This window comes from Mercenaria mercenaria, chromosome 12, assembly GCF_021730395.1.
Source record: "Mercenaria mercenaria strain notata chromosome 12, MADL_Memer_1, whole genome shotgun sequence".
Classification (NCBI taxonomy): Eukaryota; Metazoa; Mollusca; class Bivalvia; order Venerida; family Veneridae; genus Mercenaria; species Mercenaria mercenaria.
In genome coordinates, this window is record NC_069372.1 from 35,732,811 (window position 1) to 35,756,099 (window position 23,289).

The 23,289-nt window shown below is 34.3% G+C and overlaps 1 protein-coding gene across 1 annotated transcript; it reads left to right on the forward strand.

Annotated features, from left to right (window-relative positions):
* The first annotated feature begins 8,974 nt into the window (after positions 1–8,974).
* Positions 8,975–23,289, forward strand: LOC123535267 (peroxisomal sarcosine oxidase-like). Its single transcript, XM_045317857.2, has 9 exons — positions 8,975–9,109; positions 10,283–10,434; positions 11,787–11,938; positions 15,306–15,519; positions 16,559–16,741; positions 18,405–18,554; positions 19,001–19,150; positions 20,708–20,783; positions 22,092–23,289. Exons 2-9 carry the CDS (start codon positions 10,321–10,323, stop codon positions 22,211–22,213), a joined length of 1,161 nt encoding a protein of 386 aa, XP_045173792.2. The 5' UTR covers positions 8,975–9,109; positions 10,283–10,320; the 3' UTR covers positions 22,214–23,289.

Sequence of the window (23,289 nt, forward strand, 5' to 3'; positions counted from 1 at the left end):
TACTAATCCTATCTGTTTTGTAATACAAAAGTGCTTCTATTGTGACATTTTGATACAAGCAAAACTGTATTATCTGCACTATAAAATACGTCCTGGTATTTCATTTTATTATCAACTTGTTTAAAGTTAATTTTGTACTATAAGTAAACATATGGTTTAAAGTGTAAACCAAATACATATGAATAAATCCAAAATGTTTAAGTGGCGTGCAAATATATGATATTGTGTCTTAAACCGTCTTCATTTTCCGCTCAATTGTGTAATTGCAAGGGAAGTAAACTAATAGATATATCTGCTATAAGTACTAGCCTAGTTAGGCAAGAGTTGTCATTCTTTGCGGATCACAACTTGAAATTCAATATTAAAACTTCTGTTAATGATATTAACAAAACTATCATAAATTTCACATTTGTAGAATCGTTTAAGGTTATTTCATGGACATAAAAAACATTTGCTGGACTTAATTTAATATATTTCTATCTCTGAAAAGTAAAGCGTCTATCTCTACAAATACGGATGAAATCACACTGATAAATGCATAACTGTTTGGTGAGTAGTTGGCAACATAGTTACTGATGAAAGTCGCATTGTTGTCTTGGTTTCCTTTCGTTTTTACTATGATGACCAAGAGAACTAACTGTCAGTATCCGCTTACAAACACTGTATTAGGGCTAACAGGCTAACACTGTATTCGGGCTAAAAACAGTAGCGTTAATCCTTCATGAATTTGACGGAAAACAACGGTAACCCGTGTACCGGAATGAATGAAATGATGTGCATGTACTTCTATTGAGATTACTAGTTTCTCAAGTAAGTAAGTAAGTTGAGCTTACTTGAAGTTTGTATTTTTAGTTCCAATGCCTATAATAGATTCAAATTACATTTGTTGTACGTCTGTGTGACCGCTTGTTTTCACACTTTATAGCCAAAGCCCGAAAGTACTGTACTAGCTGGCTATTTAATGTTAAGAATTACTTTTTGAAAATGAATGAAACAGTGTATCAAATGTGATAAATGAAATTCAATAATGTACCATAAACCTACCTTTATTTGACATTAATTTCAAAGTAGAATATGTCCTCGCCATATGCATAGTACATTGCATGACATACATATAAACGACAGCTTGGTAATTTCATACGTTATTACAATAAACTCTTTTTAAGTAATCCTGAAAAAAAATGACATACATGTTATGCTTGATAAAAATGTTGAAGATCATTTCGTCTGCCTCCAAAAACAGGACAAAATATCAACAGGAAAAAACACATTCGAAGGACTAATTGCCACTCATACAGCTCTCCACACGGATATAGAGCACGTGAAAATGTGTGTACACATAAACAGAAATAAATGCAAAAAATAAAAACGTCGGAGTAGCAGACACGCACATACATGAAAATGCAACATAGTATTCTTGTACATACAGCCATCGTAACTGAAATTAAGGTCACCTATCGGATATTTTCTTTACGTTTATATTCTAGATATTTTACTATTCCGATACTTTCAGAATCTTTCACGATATTGTGGTGTGTAATGTTATCCAATACATAAACTAGTAAATATGATATGGCGTTATAGTCTTGTTCAAAGTGATCTTGATTGTAAAGTTTAACTCTTACCATGCTGGACACGATTGATTCTGCCTTTTTGAACAGTGTAGATCATAATCAGTCAGTATCATTTTGGTAAGCACCCCTTTTAACAGTTAATGGTACTGTCCAAATTGGAAGATGAACAAGTTCTCTATAGAAATTTTGCAGGGTAAAGGTTAAAAGCTGATACGAAGGCGGTTATAAACTTGAGGATTCGCCCGATATTCACGCTGTTACATTTAGATTACACGTTGACTACATATTTGCTGTTGAAAAATATTGATCTTCAGTCATTATGTTCTGGAAAGGATAGTTTGAACCTGACTATAGCTGTATGGAATATTTACAATTAGTATAAATGACACTAGCGAACGCTAGGATATAGGATTTTATATTGCTGGATACTGTATTTTGGGTAATTTGTCTCACTAATTTTATATGCATTTGATATTTTCATTTAGTTCCTTTTCCAAATTTTAGACTAATATTTTGTACTAAAATGAATTATCACACACAATCTTAATTTTTAGGGACATTAATCAGGTTTATGGTTACTTTAGATGACCTGTGCGTAAGCACCAAACTTTTCAGTATAGAATGATGTAACTGACATTTTTGGCCGGGATTTCGAAGAAAAATCTGGCTTGTAGGATTAGGTCTGTCCGGACGGGCGGAGTGGTGGATGGATGGAATGAGTCTCATGTTAACCATCTGGACAAGTATTTCACCTACGACCTTGAAACTTCACATGTATATTGGTCTTGATATGTATATGACGACTAGTGATTTCAGTGTCACTGGAACTAAGGTCAAGGTCACAGTGACCTGAACATTTGAAAATGGTTTCTGCAAGATATCTGGACAAGTATGTCACCTAGCCCTTGAAACTTCATAAGTATGTTGACCTTGATGTGTACATAAATCCTGTTGATTTTAGGGTCACTGAGTCAAACGTCAAGGTCACAGGGACCTGAACATGTTAAACTTTTTGTTCATTCGATATCTGGACAAGTATTTCACCTAGGACCTTAAAACTCATAGGTATGTTGGTCTTGATGTGTATATGACCCCAGTTGATTTCAGGGTCAAAGGTCAAGACCCGAACATGTTAACCTTTTTGTTCACTCAATATCTGGACAAGTATTTCACATAGGACCTTGAAACTTCAAAGGTATATTGGTCTTGATATGTACATGACCCCTGTAGATTTCGGGGTCACTGGGTCAAAAGTCAAGGTCACAGGGACCTGAACATTGAAAATGGTTTCCGCTGCATTTCACCTAGGACCTTGAAACTTCATAGGTATGTTGGTCTTGATGTGTACATGACCTCCATTGATTTCAGGGTCAAAGGTCAAGGTCACAGGGATATAAACATTGAAAATGATTTTTCTTACACCAATTTGTTTCTTTAATTTTATTTTCTACCTGTCCCTTTCTTTTTTCCCTTTTTCCTTCAATATTGCTTATTAATTTCGGGGTTATATAGCCATTATTAGAACTTTAACTCATTATCACCTAATTCGAAAAACCGGGTCAAAACGCCGTCAGACGTTAAGGTGGAATACGCCTAATTTGAAGTTGTTGGGTTCCGTTTCGAAATTTTGTTTAATATAAAATTCAGCATATTCCTCATAAAATGCGTATTTTACTTTTTTGATATTACTGTAACTTTTCTCTCTACAAACCTTCAAACACGACCATTGACGTCCATTTTTGATGAACCAATATTTCATGTTCGTCAGACTGTTTTCTTGAATCGTTCTGTTCAGTCAACAAGTATCGATTTGCTTGTTTCTCATCATATTTTCATTTAAAAATGTCTTTGAAGTGGTGTATAATTTGTGGAGATCATTTTAACGTTGAAGCCGATATTTACGTTAAAGTGACATTTAGTTTTGAATAAAAAGTTTGCGTTAATCTTGTCTCATGTAAAACCCAAACGATAAAATTTGACAAAAAACTAACGATCATGTAAACTTTATTTTCTGTCGATAGAAGGAAAAATATTATGGGGTCACCGGATTCATTTTCGCGCAAAATTACGTTACGCTACCCCTACCCCCAAATAACAACATAGCTTAGTTTGGCTGTTTTTCTGATATATCTCTTTTCAAATCTTAGTATTTTACATTCTCATTCATCAGTTGTTCACTACAGGCGTAAAACGAATCATGGAACGTGAGAAAAAGAGAGCTTTCCTTTCAAAAAAGGTCCTTATAACTGTAAAACTGGCGACTTCTTTGAGAAATGGTTTGAATGCAGAATGTCTAACATACGCCAATACGACATCTTTGCTTAAAATACTGATCATGTTATATTTGAAAGTCGCTTTAAATATACTTTCTTTATGATAAAGCTTTTTTTCAATTTATTTTTTATTCAAAGTAACAAAAAACACGTGTTCCGTTGTAAAACACTGCTGACATGAAGAATATTTGCATATGCAGTTGTGTATATTGTTCGGAGTTTTCACACTTGAAACACAAACAGAAAGCATCATTATTGTACAATATCATTGGTCAATATTATACAACAGATTTAAATATTCTAAAGGTTGTGATTTCAGACGTATAACCCTTGACTCAACCGCCCCTCCAAGGGAGTAAAGGTTGTTTGTATCTTGTTTTTCTTAATATTAGCCCTAACCCCCCCCCCCCCCCCCCCCCCCCCCCCAAGTACGCACGCGCGCACATCCCAAGGTCTTACATTTTTACTATTTCGTTTCTTACTCCTCCACCCTAGTAACATCTGACCATAAGATAAGTTGCCATGGGCTTGCCCGGTTAATTACACACTTTTTGAAATTTTATACCACAGACGCTATTTGAAATAAATCATAACTTCTACACGTTCAGTATTCATGATATAAGAGGTTTCGTTGAGTTACAGCGAGTGTCAGTCACAACCGTTGCTTTCTTTCTTTCTTCATTCCTTTTACCCCATCCGCTTAGCTCAGTAGGAGCGCAGATCTATGGACCGCGAGTTCGGTCCCCGGGTAGGGCATGCCGATTTGATAGAAGGCACGTGTCCGAAATCATTCGTCCTCCACCTCTGACTCATGAGGAGAACACAGAATCCAGGAACACTGGTTAGGTTAACTGCCCGCAGTAACGTAGAAAAAACAGAGCTAAACCAAAAAAAAAAAAAAAACACAAAAACTTAAATGTTTACTTTACTCGTATTTCTTATGTTTCTAATATTAGGAAACAGTATTATGTATGGAATATGTTTCTATTATGTGTCTATGAATGCAAGGATAACATTTGTACACACATCTCTGGAGAGCTAAAACCTCTTTGCAAAGGATAGTGTTTCTATCTAGCCAAGTTGCTAAATAAATTAACCTTTTCGGAGCAACATCCTCCGTAGCTGTTTTCCCGCGGTTATTCAAGGAGGATTCACTTTATTCGAAATCGGGGTGTCCGACTACTCTCCAAACAATCGAAATATTTCCAAAACGTAAAATTTGTAATAAAGTTAGATAAAATAATGTTTACTCGAACATGATGTTATAATTACATAAAGGCTTTCTAAATTTTAAAATGTTGTATTAGCACTTTTCCGAGTTATGTTAAAATGAATATAGTAGAGTAATGTAATTCAGTGCAAAGGGTAACGGGGTGTTGATTTTGTCGCATTCTCATATATAAAATATAATCTAAACATTAAAATCTGAGTTCTGCACAGAAATTATTTCGCTAATGTAACAGAGTTTTAAAGACTATTTTGATTTAATTTTACTGGGAAAAAATAAAATAGTACAGTTTCTCCAAAAAGGAGGAGATACATGAAAAAACACTCAATTGCGTTATCTTGTGATTTGGGGGGTAGGGTAGCGTAACGTAATTTTACGCGAAAACGAATTCGGTGACCCCATAATTTTATTCCTTCAATCGACAGAAAATAAAGTTTTCATGATCATGTTAGTTTTTTGTCAAATTCTATCGTTTGGGTTTTACATGAGACAAGATTAACGCAAACTTTTTATTCAAAACTAAACGTCATGTTTGTCGCTCTAACGTCAATTTAACGTAAATATCGACTTCAACGTTAAAATGATCTCCACAAATTTTACACCATTTCAAAGACATTTTTAAACGACGTTATGATGAGAAACAAGCAAATCGATACTTGTTGACTGAACAGAACGATTTAAGAAAACAGTCTGACGGACGTGAAATCATGGTTCATCAAAAATGGACGTCAATGGTCGTGTTTGAAGGTTTGTAGAGAAGAAAGTGACAGGAATATCAAAAATGTAAAATATGCATTACATGAGGAATATGCTGAATTTTACATTTAACAAAATTTCGAAACGGAACCCAAGAACTTCAAATAAGGCGTATTCCACCTTCACTGCTTTTTTGTTGTCATTTCAAGCGCACGACCATAGCTACATATGTTTTCTGTTTGCTTTTTGTTTGGTTTAACGTCGCACCGACAAATTTATAGGTAATATGACGACTTTCCAGCTTTGATGATGGAGGAAGACCCCAGGTTCCCATCCGTGCATTATTTCATCATGGGCGGGCACCTAGGTAGAACCACCGACCTTCCATAAGTCAGCTGGTGGCTCCTTCGCATGAAGAATTCAACGCTCCCGAGTGAGGCTTGAATCAGCATTTATTAGGGACAAGTGATTCCGAAGTCAGAGACCTTAACCACTTGTCCACGGAGATCCCTGCTTCGTACCTTGAGTGAGTATGTATATAAAATGAAGTTAAATCTTAATACAAAAATAAATACACTTCAATTAAACTAGGCATTTGACCGTACTTATACGTCCCGCCCAATGACAGTTTTATTGATTTTATGGCAAAGTGTTATTTCCTAACAAATGCATTGAAAAACTTGTAAACATTTGTTTACAGAGAGGTCACAAGGTTTTTCTATTTTTAGACCTACTGACCTAGTTTTTGACCGCACGTGACCCAGTTTCGAACTTGATCTAGATATCATCAAGGTGAACATTCTGACCAATTTTCATGAAGATCCATTGAGAAATATGGCCTCTAGAGAGGTCACAAGGTTTTTCTATTTTTAGACCTACTGACCTAGTTTTTGGTCCCACATGACCCAGTATCGAACTTGACCTAGATATCATCAAGATGAATATTCTGACCAATTTTCATGAAGATCTTGTGAAATATATGGCCTCTAGAGAGGTCACAAGGTTTTTCTATTTTTAGACCTACTGACCTAGTTTTTGATGGCACGTGACCCAGTTTCGAACTTGACCTAAATATCATCAAGGTGAACATTCTGACCAATTTTCATAAAGATCCCATGAAAAATGTGACCTCTAGAGTGGTCACAAGCAAAAGTTTACGGACGGACGCACGGACGGACGACGGACGACGGACGCCGCGCGATCACAAAACCTCACCTTGTCACTTTGTGACAGGTGAGCTAAAAGGACGTTAAAAAGCAGTGTTGCTATGGAAACGCTTTTTAGAACAAAGAATAATACTACATGAAAAAAAAAGGACAGAAAGAAATATATTTCATTAATCACATGTAACAGTTGCCTTTGTTATTTTATCATGTATTTTATCTTGATATTATTTAAAGATGGAGTAATTATTAAGATATACTGCCTCAATTTTGATACAGTTAGACAAAAATATGGTGTCCGAAAAGCGGTAATCCCCATTTTTGACCAAAATTGCATTTGGACCCAAAATCTCATGCTCTGTCGCATATATCCGGAAAACCTTGAGCATTAAATGCGTGGGTTTCGTGTCAATTTACTATCTAACAATACAGGCTAAAATGACCTTGCAATATTCTCACTAGTTATTTATGGGTTTAAAAGGAAGATTAGCATAAACGTCTCTTTAAAACATATGACATGAGGGTAAAATAACTACGTTTAAAAAAATAATTGTAAAAACGCCTCAAGTTTCTGGATATCAATAGAAAGAGTTGACATGACAGAAATACGAAACTTAGAATAACTATTACTCGTGACCGTGTCTATTCGATATTAGAATAATTAATAGTCGTGACCGTGTCTATTCGATATATACCCTCGCTGACCGTGTCTATTCGATATATACCCTCGCTGCACTCGGGTATATATCAAATAGACACGGTCACTCGTTGTCTATCCTATAAAAGACCTATGACGCTAGTCTCATCATGTTTCCAGGTATCCGCATTGAAGGACGCTCTTTATTAAAGACGGAGTACTTCTGCTCTTCTGCGTCAAATTTTTATGTATCATAACATAATTGGCCCGCTCATCAGTGTACGTTCAAGGGCTTTTATGTTTTATGTAAGAAAAAGGTTGGTTCTAAGTGACTTAACTCAAATCAGTCATACTTATTTTGTCATACTTTGTTTAAATAGAACAACAAAAACAGCCATGGATATATTCATGGCCATGGACAGATGCTTTTAAACTTTTCTCGTGTTGTAATAAGACAAGGCGCAAAATACGGGTATCTGGAAAAATCGGAAGGTAAGGGGCATAGGGTATGTAACAGCAACTAACACAATGTTTATCAATATAAAATACCTTGATTTTATGATCTGGATCGGAAATCCATCTACCGGCTACTTGAAGCAAATCTTTTCAGAAACAGGAAAATAATGCACATGTCACTGAGGGTCTGCCTGTAGATGGGTTCCCAATGCTTCTGAACTGATTGATGATGTCTCATGACAAAACTTTCAAGCAGGCATACATAATCAATTAATACAAACAATGAATGCACCGGTAATACAAAATCATTCTATTTTAGGTGCACGCGGATTGGCAGATCAGTTATTATTATATGCTTTCACAAAATATAATCAATATTATTTCAATTGGCTAGATATTAAGGAATATGAACAAATTTCTTTTTAATATATTTACAAATTCTGTACGATACCGAAGTTGTAAAGTTAATTGTTCGTTTTCATTTAGGCTAAACAATGTTTGTTTCCAGTAACATGATTAAAAAATAGGGTAGGTAGGTCGGTATTTTTCTTTTTTATTTAAAATTTTGTTTTTATGAATATATTACTAACATCACTGACCATCTTTAAAGCATACAAAGTGCAGTTTGCTTCTTTTTGTTAAAAAGTTGAAAAAAATATTCTCTATTTAGGGTCGGGCCAAAACTTTAGGATAGGTCGGGATACCGGTGACAAACAATTGTTTTTACGCCTTAAGGCCGTTAAGAAACAAAATTATTTGATTTTCGCCTAAATGCAATATAAAGAATTGTTATATTTTAACGAAACGATGATAGGATAGACACTTTTGCTTTGCTTAACGAAATAATGCATTTAAACCTTTTACATCGACTCGTTGTGATATTGTCGCTATTAGAAAACTGTCATGAAGTGCAAACTTTATTCAGTTGTAAAGGAACATATCAATGCGTAACAAAGTATGACATAAAAACCTAATACAAAATATGTACATTAATATCATGCATCGTCACGCGTTGCTTTTTACTGTCTGTATATAGATCATGAAGGAAGAAGGATCGCAAATATACATCAGAACAGAAAAAGGTTAAATATCAATTTCGATGAGTTATTTTTATTATATGCAATACGTTATTTTTCATAAAAAAATATTCAATGGGGTTATCCCACGAGGAAATTTCTAGGACTAATTATTTTTAGCGTCGATTTTGGGAAGTTTTGTTAACGATATGTTCATTATTCTTGAAACGACTTTTAAAACTTATGGCGCAGGTAAATTTGTACTAAGCTTTTTGTCAAAACAGTGCATTTAAGTCTTGACTTCAATTTCAAGAAAATGTAAATTAAGTTTCAAAATTCTTTTAAAGTTTGGAAAAAAATATTAGAAAATAATTAACGTTTATTAAGTACGAAAAACGTCTATAGTAAATAAGAATCTTACATGCCTGCCTGTTAAGACAGGGTTTTCCTTACCCGAGGGACAGCGCGAAATGGAAAACCGGGCGTAAGCGAGGTTTTCTATCTAAGCTGTCCCGAGGGTTGGGAAAGCAGCTGTCTTACACAGAAAGACATTTGAGATCATTTATCACGTTCAAAATAGATCATGGAGACAAATAGATTTGGGTATTTCCTGACATTATTTATATAGTTTATGACGTCACAATAGTGCCAGTACTATGTAACGTCACCTAAGTGCACGCTGTTTTAGACAAGGTTTTTACTAGGGAAAGACAGGAATATCTGTCCCCTGGCGCGTGCTCGGACAAATGTATACGTTCCCTGCTAGGTAGGCAATGATATTATTTTCTCTTTCTGCGCCATATTGAACAAAATCCATTCAAGAGTAATGAAATAATTAATATACAACCTACCTAAACCGATACTGAAATGTAACAGCAGAGGTATACTGATATTTCCTGTTTTACTTTAATTTCTACATTATTCTTCTTGTTAATAAAGAATACATGAAAATATAAAAAAGTAACAAAAAAGTTTTCATCAACGATTTGTAACATATCCTTGAAGCAGCTGTTCATTTAGTAAGTATATAATCTATTGGGATAAAGTTCTTTTCAGACTACTAAAATGGTAAAAACATTTTAGTAGTGTAAAAAGAACTTAATTGCACTGGCAATAGATTTGTAATATATTTTCGAGTTATCACATATTGTGACTTTTTGGATCTTTATTCATATATTAGTTAGAACATTTCTCATAAGATACACATGAGTTATTATTTGACATTTTCTGATAATTTAGGCTATATTGGTGACATGCAATATTGAAAACGTAATGAGATGGAAGGCGAACGTAATATTTATGATGTCATTGTCGTTGGTGCAGGAATAGAAGGATCTGCCACAGCGTACAGCCTTGCAAAGGATGGAAAACGGACGTTGTTACTAGAACAGGTGACCGTTTGGTATCTTTTCTTTTGTTTAACCGTTCAAAATAAGTATCTAAACAAGAAGAACGTCATTTAAATTTTGCACAGTGTTAATAGCACAAGACATTGAAAATGCTTGTATATTATAAGCAATGCATGTAAAGATAATTTCATAACAGCTGCAAATATTCATACATTTAAGGTAGTTATGCACGTTTGAAAAAACGGAAGTGATTTTTTTCCAAAAAACGAAGAAAGAGGCTGGATTCGGCGTACGGAAATGAAAATCAATTTATTAATTAATCGAAACCTGTGAGTAAATTTGTTACAATGGCACTGTTGCTATATTTCTAATGTCAAAATATGATATTAAAACATGTGGCACGTTAAAATTCAAAATAATGTCTTAAAATTAACGTGAAATGTCCGGTTCCCTTTAATCATGGTCAAATATCTAAAAATAAGCAAATGGACCTATACATTTTATTTCACCAAATTATAGGCCATGTGTTTATTTACAACTGTGAGAAGTTTCCTCAAAATACACACTGTAGAAAAAAAATGTATTCGCGAAAATGTTATGTAAGTTATGATTTTCCCATTGACACCCATTATGAAACATTGCGTGAGGTGCAAATCAGTCCAGTAAAAAATCAAGCACACTACCCTATCTGAACATTGAATAAGAATATAAAATTTTCACATTCGACGACAAAAACAAGAAACCCCGTTCAAAAAGTCCTATTTACATTCACCTCAGTGCTTGGCAGAAGACATTTCGAAATCTAGATGAAACTGTCATTATTGATGGAAAAATGGATAAAATTAAGCAGGAGATCAATTGAAATCAAAGACGCCAATAAGCAAAACAATAGATGTAATACAACTTACAACGTCCGTTTTTCCTTCTAGCATTGGTTTTAGAGGAACTTATCTTATAACAAAACATTGAGTGGACTCTACAACTCACAATGACCAAGAATGATAGGCTAGCATAGCAGATTCCCAGCCATACTGAAATGCTTCTCCCATAGGGATGGCCTTCACTTAAAAAAAATGAAAAGTATACGTGTCAATTTAAAAATAACAAAAACAACAAAGAAAATGAAAACAAACCGGAAACGTATGAAAATCAGTTTTTCCTTCATTATTACTAGTATATGTATAAATTTATGCTGTTAACTTATACTTTGAAAATGTTGATTTTAACTGCTAAAAATAATTATTTTCATTCAAATGACGTTTTTTCTCTTTGAAGATAAGACCTATCATTTAAATTGTTTGCCACTTTCAAGGAGTTTATTTTAACAGTTTAGAAGGTTCATGTTAAGAAGGCTAACTAGGTTTCTGTGCTTAATTAATACTGTTTGTTAATAGTTTACGTTACCGCACAACCGCGGGAGCTCTCACGGAAAATCTCGAATAACAAGACGTAATTATGGTGCAAGAACTATCTACGCTAACATGATGAAGGAGGCGTTCGAACTAACGGCACAACTAGAAACTGAATGCAGAGAGCAGCTTTTTGTGTAAATATAAATGATTCGGCATATAATTGGTTTGTATATAGCTTTCTGACATTTGTGTCAATGCTACTTATATTTGTAACACAAGACTGTTACCTGTCACGTGACTTAGTATTGCTTACGCATGCTTATGTAAGTATTTAGTTTAAACAGTACTTATTAACATATCATGTACATAAATCATATACATACAATAAAAGGTACAATCGATATAACGTAAAAGTATTTATCTGATACTTTCATAACAATTCTATATTGACTACTTCAATGTGTTACACAAAATGGCAAGTCTCTTATCCCTTTGAATTGTGCCATTGTACAGTTACTCCGTTGGAAATGCACCAGTCTATCCGACAGAGCTTTTATCTCAATATTGTCTGTCCCTTTTCGCTACGATTGAGGTCTTCAGCTATTATCCAGAAGTGCTATGTTATTTTATTGAATGAACGAAAGTCTTTTATGACAGAATTTTAAGTACTGTAGGTCAAAGACCTTGGAATAAAGTACCTTTGAGTATTAGGCAGCAACAGTCAATGTCCTAAATAAAGACACTTTATTTCAAAGATTTTTCGGCGACGCCGTCTAAATTCGTTTTCGTTACCTATGCCACGTGACTTCAGTTTGCAAATCAAACTGCTTGATAACGCATTATAGATAATTTATCAAAATGGAAGATTTATGCAACACTCTGCCTGATTGGACGAGAGTGTCAATTTCTTTCACTCTGTTGATTGTGCTACGCTGAGCGAAATGTTGACAAAGCGTTTATCCTAAACGACGCTGTTCACAGTTTTAAAGCTAACTTCTGCTCAGTATATTTAGCAAGAATATTGATAAATCTCAAAATGATAAGTAAGTTTAATAAAAATGATAAAAACCTGTTCAAATACCAACATATATCAAATTAAAGAAAGAGCTGAATACGGTCTGCGTATCACATGAATAAGGGTGTGATAAGAGTCTTTTATGTAGAGAAGTGCTTTTTAAAAGATTTTCCTTGTTACAATTGTCGTCTGTATATGAAAAGGTTTCTTGCTTTTGTGACTTATTCAGATTGCATATTAAAATGAGTACTTGTTTGCTTTGATATATTTGTTATAAATTATTTAACTGATTTATTATATGAATATTTTTCTTTAGTATGGTATGCAAATATTGAACTCAGTTGAAATCTGTTTCATTATATATATGCTATATAATGACTGAATCTCATTACACTGAAATGAAGGTACGCTGTATACAGTTTATCTATGTGATATGACTACGGTCAAACTTTGCTTATTTTCTGGTTCTTCGGGATCATTGATTTCAATTCATTTAGATTCGAAGATTGAATACTGCTTAAGTCGGTGCTAGGGGGCGTGGGCAGTGTTGTATTTTCCATTACTGCCCATGAACAGACTCAATCAAACCGAGTCTGCAATTTTCACTGTTTGCCTTGTTTTCGGTGCTTCCGAGGGATCTACTTTCCAGATTTTATTTATACAGCGTCTCATGAACAGCTTGGTGGATCTTTGTCATACTTGGTCTGGAGCATCATTATAAGGTCCTCTTCCAAATTTATTTATATAGGAAGTTGGGCCCTATTAGGGACCACTATAGCTAAAAGTAGATATGCCTTTCTTCGCATTAACCACTAGAATGTAATGGATTTTTATCAAACTCGATGTGTAACAATATCGTAAGGTCTCCTGCTATTTTGTTACAAATGGGGATAGGTACCAATTTAGCTAAAAATATAAACACGTTTAATGGCCTCTTTTCATGAACCCCTTCATGAATCTTCATCAGACTACTGCTGTAATTATTCGTCTAAGGATAAACGAAACAAAATTGAAACGCTACGAAACCTTTGCGAAAAATTAAAAGAGAACCATTTAAATTGTTAAAGTGCGGTGTTTAGTTTTGCAATTTGAAAAATGTTAGATGAAAGATGAATGTTAGATGAAAAATTCATAAACGTCTTTCCTTATTACAATTCGCCGACTATCATTTTTAAAGATATTTCTTGTTTATGTATTGTTTTAGGAAACACAGTAACTTAAAGGTATTATTATAACTTGTGGTACTGTCTTGCCTATATTTTTATGTTTATTTGAAACTATGTACTGCATATTAAACCTATGAAATGGGTATTTTAATGCATTTTGTGATTATTCAGCTATATCATAATTTTATGTTTAACTTACTGTACAACGCCATTAAATATGTACCTGTATAAAAGTAGACTTGTAATCAGATTTTTTCACGCTTGGTGACTGTAACCGTATTTTACCTAAATCATATTGAATACTTTGCAGTTATTTTTAATAATTAGTTTTTTTTTATAGTTTTTTTTCAGCATTGTTCAGGTTAGTTTTTTTTTGATCGCTCGATGCCCGGCGTCCGTCGTCTGTCGTCTGTCTGTCAACATTAAGCTTGTGTATGAAATAGAGGCTGTATTTTTCAACTGATCTTCATGAATATTTGTAAGAATGTTAACCTTGATAAAATCTAGGCCAAGTTTGAAAATGGGTCATCTGGGATCAAAAACCAGCGCCACCTTTATTACACCCAAGATATGCAGTTGTATGAAAAAGAACGGTAACTTCTGAAAGCAATAATCCATAGTAAAAAAATAGAAAAGGAATTCTCACGGAAAAGACAGATCGGAATCGTGTACTTGCAAAGGTTTCCGAACATTTCCTGGCCATAGAGAAATACCAGTTTTTAACTCCAAAAGCTTTTCCAGCAAATTGTAACGACTTTTAAATAGTCAGAATAAACATAAATGTACGTCATAGCTCTCAAATTTTAAGATGTTATGTTAATGCAGACCTAGTGATCTCTATGAAAATTGCCGAATTTTAGGCAGCATTGCCTTGTTTTCGTTTCAAACAAGCGCAAATATGATCAAATGTTAATTAGGCTATTTATAGAAAATTGATTATCAGTGGTGACATTGAAACTCCTTCAGATTTCCCCAGGCGTTGGTAATATCAGAAACACGATGAATGCCAATTAACACTAATTAGCGCAAATTAATCGGGATATTTAATGTAGGTACGATTTATTCTGACAAAGCAAAAATATTATCAACGGTTTCCCAGGCTGTGGACTGGCGGATATCCCCTTCCATAGATTTAAAGGTACTCTCACAGTCGTAGCTTTTAACAGGGAAAGTATATCCCTTACACATGTTAACATATATATTTTTCATTGTGATTAATCGTAGATTGAATCTTGGATACGACTTAAGACTTTAAGTAAGTTCAGTTTTTAGATTTTGTATGCGTTAACACGAAACACGATCCAAGATTTTACACGTTCTTTGTTTTGTTTTTAATTATCTTTTTGCAAAATATGTGCAATATTTTTTGATATCTTTAAGAAATTGCGAATATCTTGAGTATGGACCGAAAGGTGGTAGCCTTGTTACAGAGTCAAAACAATGTCTGACAGACTATCATGTTCCGCATGAAACATTTGACGTAAAGGAACAGCGCAAAAGATACCCGCATATAGAACTTCCGGATAACTATGAGTTTGTGCTTGAGAAGACCGGCGGAATTCTCCGAGCAGACAAAATGCTTAGTGCTTTTCAGGTAACACAATGGATGGTGTTCTATGAAGAGGAACATACAAGTCTTTAAAGACCCACCACAACCTGGTGGCCTACTTGTCCCCACACACTTCATGACATTCATTCTGATAATACATGTATGATTAAGCTAAAGTACAAGTGTGACAGGTGGAAAATTTAGGCCCTTCCTGATAAATGTGTTTTCACAACTTCTTTAATAATTAAAATCTCTTTTCAGTATACTTTTAAAAAACATACTATTAGATGAATCACTACCTTACGCGTTAGAAACAAAGTATGGTCTAAACTTAACTAAATACATATAGAAGTGATCATGCTACCAAATTAATTTTAAAAAAAATGTTCATACATTAAACACATTATCTTGGCCTTATATAATTATGCAACTGCAATTCTCTAACTGAATATTTCTATTTCCCATGTTTATGCAAATCAGTATGGAAACAGAAATGAATACAGTTACTTTGTGGTGGGTCTTTAACATCTTCCTATTTTCGTGATACCAGAGACAGAAAATCTTAATCATTTTTATTGCATGATTGTGAATATTCTAAACTTTTGAGTCGTCATTGTCGTTCGTTAACGGTTTCTCTAATTGCAATACGCTTTGAAAGCGAACAGCATGAATCCTGACAATGCAATAATATAGTGTCACCATTGGTTTTACATAATTCCCCTCCGATATCCCCCAACCTCCTTGCATGATGATACCAGTCTAATATTTTTTATCATATTTCTCAGTAAATAAATTGATCATGATTATCATTAAAATGATACATAATTTTATGACACAGATATATTTTGAAACGTTTGATTAAGTCTTAATTCAGCCAAGAGTAGCAGAGATTTGGGCTGATAGAGATAGATACGTTTTTATCCAAGAAGACTTACAAAAAAGCGTAAAAGGCATTAAAAAGATTGAGATGATTAAACTACAATATATTTGAAGAAACCAAAGCAGATCGCAACTGGCTCGTTTTGTTTTGAAAAAAAAAAAAAAAGAAATAATAATACAATAATACAGTAATAATTTTTATTAGAGTGAATTTGTACGGTATGGTGGTACTATTCGAGACGGTGAAGCAATGTTAGATCTTTTTCCTGGTGATACAGTATCGGTGAAGACAACGAGGTCGGTCCATAAAGCACAATCTGTAGTGTTGACTTTGGGTGCATGGGCTGCAAAATTTCTTCCAAGATTAGGTATCAAGGTTAAACTTCAGGTAAGATGAAACAAGAGCTGTCTCCGTAGGATGACACATGCCCCCGATGGTACTTTGAATGAATAGTTATGGCCGATGTTAGAGTTTAGGACCTTTGACCTATGGAGCTGGGTCTTGCGCACGACACAGCGTCTTACTGTGTCACACATTCATGCATAGTTATTTTAAAATCCATGCATGAATGACAAAGATATGGACCGGACACGCCCATCAATGCACTATCATGTAAAATGATCTTTAACGTCTAAGTGTGACCTTGACCTTTGAGCTACGGAGCTGGGTCTTGCGCACTGCATGTCGTCTTACTGTGGTACACATTCATGCCAAGTTATTTGAAAATCCATCCATCGATGACAAAGATATGGACCGGACACGCCCATCAATGCACTATCCTTTAACGTCTAAGTGTGACCTTGACCTTTGAGCTACGGACCTGGGTCTTGCGCACTGCACGTCGTCTTACTGTGGTACACATTCATGCCAAGTTATTTGAAAATCCATCCATCGATGACAAAGATATGGACCGGACACGCCCATCAATGCACTATCCTTTAACGTCTAAGTGTGACCTTGACCTTTGAGCTACGGACCTGGGTCTTGCGCACTGCACGTCGTCTTACTGTGGTACACATTCATGCCAAGTTATTTGAAAATCCATCCATCGATGACAAAGATATGGACCGGACACGAAAATTGCGGACAGACCGACAGACTGACAGACCGACAGACCGACAGACAGACAGACGGTTCAAAAACTATATGCCTCCCTTCGGGGGCATAAAAAGTTCCATCATAAATACTTACAGACTTACAAGTACTGCTGCTGGCATATTTTACTTTAAGGTCATTGACCCGTATTTACATTCGCCAAAAGTTTCATTACGTTTTCTTTTGTTGCTATTTCGGCATTCTTGGGCTGCTAATGTAGTTCGTACGAGCATCAATCCGGAGAATGCCGAAGTTGCATAAGGGGAATACATAAATGCACGGAAATTGCCGATTGTCATCATCTCTTTTATCGTGGTGGCAAAGTAGACGGCTGAAAAGATAATATTAACTAACTGAGACATTTCCATCATTTGTTCCTTGATATTATGATTATACATGTATGATGAAAATTGTTGCATATTTAGCTACTAAAGGAACGTGCGTATTATATAAAAGTCTCCGCTTGTCTCTTTTGTTATGACAAAGTGTTATAGTAACCTGTTGTTTTAAGCAACATTTATTTTAATATATACATATACATGCTGTGCAGTTACGACACTAATATTTCACCAGGAGTGAGACTTGTATTGATTATAGCAATGCTACTTTAATTCGCTATAATTAGTATTAAAGCTGGCGAGATATTAATGCATGAAAACAATAATAATATAATACATAGTCATATAAAGAATGACAGTCAATTAACTGTTTCCTGGCAAGCGTTATATATTAGGAAAATATTGGACCAGTATGGTTTTCAATTCCGGTCCGATATCAGGTTTGTAAAGTTGACGTAACATTGGTCCAATATAATTTCTGACAGATAGCGGTCTAATATCGGCTGCAGATCGTGCCAATATATTATGAAAAGATATCGTTTTGTAGTTACTGACCTGATATAGCAATGTTTATCGGGTTGTTTCCAGATAGTTAGCTTAAACTTGTTACATTACAGCCCGAAGAGATCAAAGTGTATTACTGGAAGCATAAAGATAATAGCAGTAGGTTTGACCATAAGACTTATCCGGCATTTTTCACAAAGACAGCGGCAGGGAAATATACAATATACGGTCTTCCCGAGGATGAATATCCTGGACTTGTCAAGGTCAACTTTCATCATTTTAACTATAACAGCTTATTTCTTACCGCATTTGCATATTGTTTTTTCTATCATTGATTTAATAAAGAAAAACAACCTCTTTTGCAACTGATTTCTTGATTTTTTAAAGCAATTCATGAGAATAATAAAAGCGGTCAAAGTCCACTCAAATCGGGAGTAACATTCGACCCTTGAGTCAGACTCACACACGTTACATCGTAATACCAGAATTTTTATGACGGATAATTTTAAGTAGAACATAATCTAATTAACTGAAATATTGTATCCATTATCCTAATTAGTACGATTTAGCCTTTATCCAGATCAACTAAATATTACAATAGTTCAAAACAAAAGAGATGGAAATAAATAAACAAAAGATTTGACCTGCAAACACACAGCTTATACATTGTTGTAAACAATCTTCCAGTGTTCGATCATTGTTATTATAGATATGTCTGCACGAAGGTTCGAGCACAGACCCGGACAAGAGAGATGGTACGAAGAACGACTGGGTCTTGGAAACAATGAAACTGATCATTGCAACTCATTTTCCGACATTAGAGAAAGAACCTACGATTGCGGAAACATGTATTTATACAGTAAATATCATTTGTTTTAAGTTTCCAATTAAATACGGAAATAATCAAAGAAATAAAATTCTTTTTGATATTTTCACTGTAAATATCATTTTGATAGTTTTCTCTGGTACGGAACTACACTCGAACGCAAAAGAATATGAAAAGTAATCAATCGGAAATTCTTACCAAAATATACTTCAGTAAGATATAGGTATACAGTTATCAACACATAAAGATATCTCCAACAACAAAAAAATCTCGAAATCGCACAGAACTATTTAACACTTGTTTTCATTTTTTATATTTTGTGGCCTCATGACAATTTGACGTCATAACACAGTTCACGTGGTGTTGCGCTTGTAAGATTATGATATTTCCATAAATTTAGTTTAAAACATTGATAATGCATGAAATAAAAAGAAAATAATGTTTGTTTTACATGGAAGATCAAAATATCTTTCACTCGTGATCATAATATTTTACATTTTCAATGGTGGCTGCGCCATGCGAGAAAATATTCCATCTTGTGTTCGCTTGCTGAACGATATTTCAATCTCCCACTGATAAAAAGATACCCTCAGTCTTTATATATGAGATGCAACACGGTAAAATGAACTTTTTTATTTTGAAGATCCTGAAAATACGTTAAGAAGTGTTTGAGAAACAGATATAAATACCAAATTTGTAAAGAGGACCTGCTTTGATTTTTAAATAAATGGTCCTTATTCTCACTTTCATGGAAATGTAGATCTATAACATTTGATGCATTTGAAAGTAGCCTTACTCATAATTTGTCGCTTTACACTATGGTACTTTGTAGCGTAACAGCCCACATGTATACATGTATATCATGCATATATATGTATTATAATGTAGTCAAAGGCACGACCTTGCAATCCGTATAAAACACATGCATGAATATTTGTTTGTTTAATAAATACTTGCATTTAATTGTTTAATTTATTCTGTTGCATGTTAAAGTGTGATCAATCCAGAAATTCGTACGTTCTACATTACAACAATTTCAATATCATATTAATAATCATATTTCACAGCCGTCTAAAATATAAATTAGCAAAACGATTTACATGTGAAGTCATATAATTATGAGTTAAATCTATGTAGAAAGCAAGGGATAAAAGTGTTAAAAAATAAGAGGAAGGTTTATGCATTTGTGGTCAAGTGTTCACCAATTGCAGTAGGTTCAAAGATTAAGATCATGGTGATCTTGAACTTTAACATTCTGATACTTAAATAGCTTGTTAGTCTCTTTAAAAATAGCTGAGACCTTGACTTTTTGACCTTAAAAAAAACTTTTTGTATTAATCTGCAAGTATTCATCACACGTTACTTTAAACTGTAAACAGATGAATGGGTCATTCAGTATTGATTTGATAAGAATGGGTTGACCGACCAAATGACCAGTTGACATTATCCTGATGTAATAATAAAGGTAATTGCATATAATGATAGTTTGTGAAATAATTAAAATGTTGCAAAAACTCGTATCAAAACCACGAAGTAAACTGTTACTGACAAATTTTTACTGTACAATCAGATATATATTTTTGCTTCTAGAATACTCCAGACAAACACTTTATACTGGATGTCCATCCAGTTTGGAAAAATATTGTGCTTGGTGCTGGATTTTCAGGTAAATTTCAAATGTATACATTACGTATTGTAGCAAAAAGATATTTTAACTGGCACGTATTATTGGAAAGCATTACTTAACTATGCATCATAAGACACAGTATTAGATAAGTATCGTATACATAAGAAACGGATTGAGTCATAACCAAACCCAGCTGAGCCACATTTAGGAAATCCGGTCCAGTATGAAAAAGGACCAGTACGAATCAATACGGGATTCAAGCAACTTGATCGGTTAAATAGTTCAGATACAATCATCATTGATTTGTCCTATGGTAATTATCTTGACCCTCAGACAAGTAACAAGGTCAATATGTAATCATATGATTGATAACATTAGTAATAACATAGCTGGTTATATATCGATCGGTAATGCGGACAATGCAGTTTAAATATTGCACCTTCCTTGTGTTTTCTTAAGTTCCAAGGCGGTGCCCCTATTTTAAACTGGTTTTCTGTCTGTCTTATATTGTCTGTTGCGTATGTTGTCTTGTTTGTTGTAAGCGTTTTCTCCTCCTCCGAACTCCCCCTATCGCCCCGCCGTTTCCCCTTGCATTTGCACTCTTTTTTGCATCCCCTCCCCTTTACTTTGAGTTAGTTTTCGTGGCTCCTCTTTATTTTGGCTGCCATAATCCTAAGGCGGTACACGATTGTCTTTTCCTACTTATAGAGGTGCATTTGTGTGCTTGTGAGTCTAAAGCGGTGCCCTACTGTAAACTTGTATCTTACTTGTCTGTTATTCTATGTTAGTTAGTTGGGTGTGGTTGTGTGTTTATCTTTGGTACGTGAATGCCTGTGCTATTGTGGTTTACGTTGTAGTGTAGCTGTGATTAAGGAACGTAGCATTCCCTTTATATATTCATCCTTGTTCTACTTTCCCCTTCAGCTTCCTCCCCAAACCCCCACCCCACCCTTTTTTTACCCCTGACCACGTTCTCCCCCTCTGTCTATATTTGGCATAAATTTATATGTATTTGAAACATCTTTGAAGCAGCCCGTCTGTAATATTTTTCCATTACGGATTCTTTTTGTTGTGGGCCTACGTTGCAAATACGTGTCTCTGAGGCTGTGTTTTTGGTGTTCTGTGCTTCTGAGAAATCTACCCTTACCTCTTATCTTTTCTTATTTTTTTATTGTTTTTGAAATGGTCTCTCCTATCAGACCAAGAACTAACAAACATATTTTTACTATTATTCTGCAAATCTTAAGTAAAAGATTAAAGCAATGACAATCAGTATCTAATTAGCAAAAATATTGATAAGGGACGCAGATTCTCGCTGCTCACTGATAATGCATTATCTTGTTTCAGGACATGGATTCAAGCTGTCGCCAGTCGTAGGAAACCTGTTAGCACAATTAGCAACCGGACAGCGACCGTCATATGATATGTCACCATTTAGAATTCACAGATTCTTCAAAAATAAACTATAAAGTATAATATTTGTTATGCTTGCTTTTTCGATCATCAAGTTGGAATATTCAAATTATCAGTGAAAGTTAGCTTATTAAATAACATCTATGCAGGGCAGACGTAAAATATTAAAGAGTTCTACCAAGAAGCTGTGATATGTTTGATCTTTTTATAGACATATCCTAGCACCATCAACGAATAAAAATATGATAATCCAGTCAAAAACAATTTTTAATGAACTTAAAATAGAATTTCCCATGTTTAAGCATGTCGATTGAGGAGTTTTACCAAAAGGCTTTGACATGTTTGATCTTTACATAGACAAGTCCCAGCACTAGCAAGGCATAAAATATTGCAATCTTATCCATCTAAACACATTTTAATGAACTGAAAATAGAGGATTTCCTATGTTTGAGCATGTAGGATAGGCAGGACAAATCGAGTTTTATTTGAAATTACGTGACTTTGGTCCAAGAATTCCATTACATTTTCTTGAGATGTTTATATGCAAACAATCTAAATTATAAAATATGCATTAAATCTGAGATAAAAAAAGTTTATAATTACTATAAAGAACAAATCTGTATGGCTTTAAAAACTTTTTTACCTGTTGGCAAACGAAAATGGTATGCAAATAATACAATAAGCACAAAGTAGGAATGGGATGTTGATTGCATCAACATAACTCTAAATAAGTTTTAATTCAAAGTAGTAATACGAGGTTAAAAGACACTGTCAGTTGCACAGTTTGGCTGTCTACTTTAGAAGTAAAATGTACCCTAAAGGTGTTCATGTCAGCGATCACCAGTTCAAAAAAGTACAGGGAATTTTATGGAAATATAGTAATCGTATTCTTGGGAATAAGGTAATGTTTGTCCGTTATGATTGGCCAGCCATGTAAATAAGGGATTTCTTTCTTTTTCAGAATTGAACTTTTTACTGCATTTACAGTATTTCATTATACATGTTGACAAAATTTGCTACAATTTATGTGTATTGAAATTATAAGATGAATTTCACCCACCATGCACAAGATGTAAACAGGAGATCATCTCATTCACACGAAAATAACTTGAATAAATTATGACTATTCATA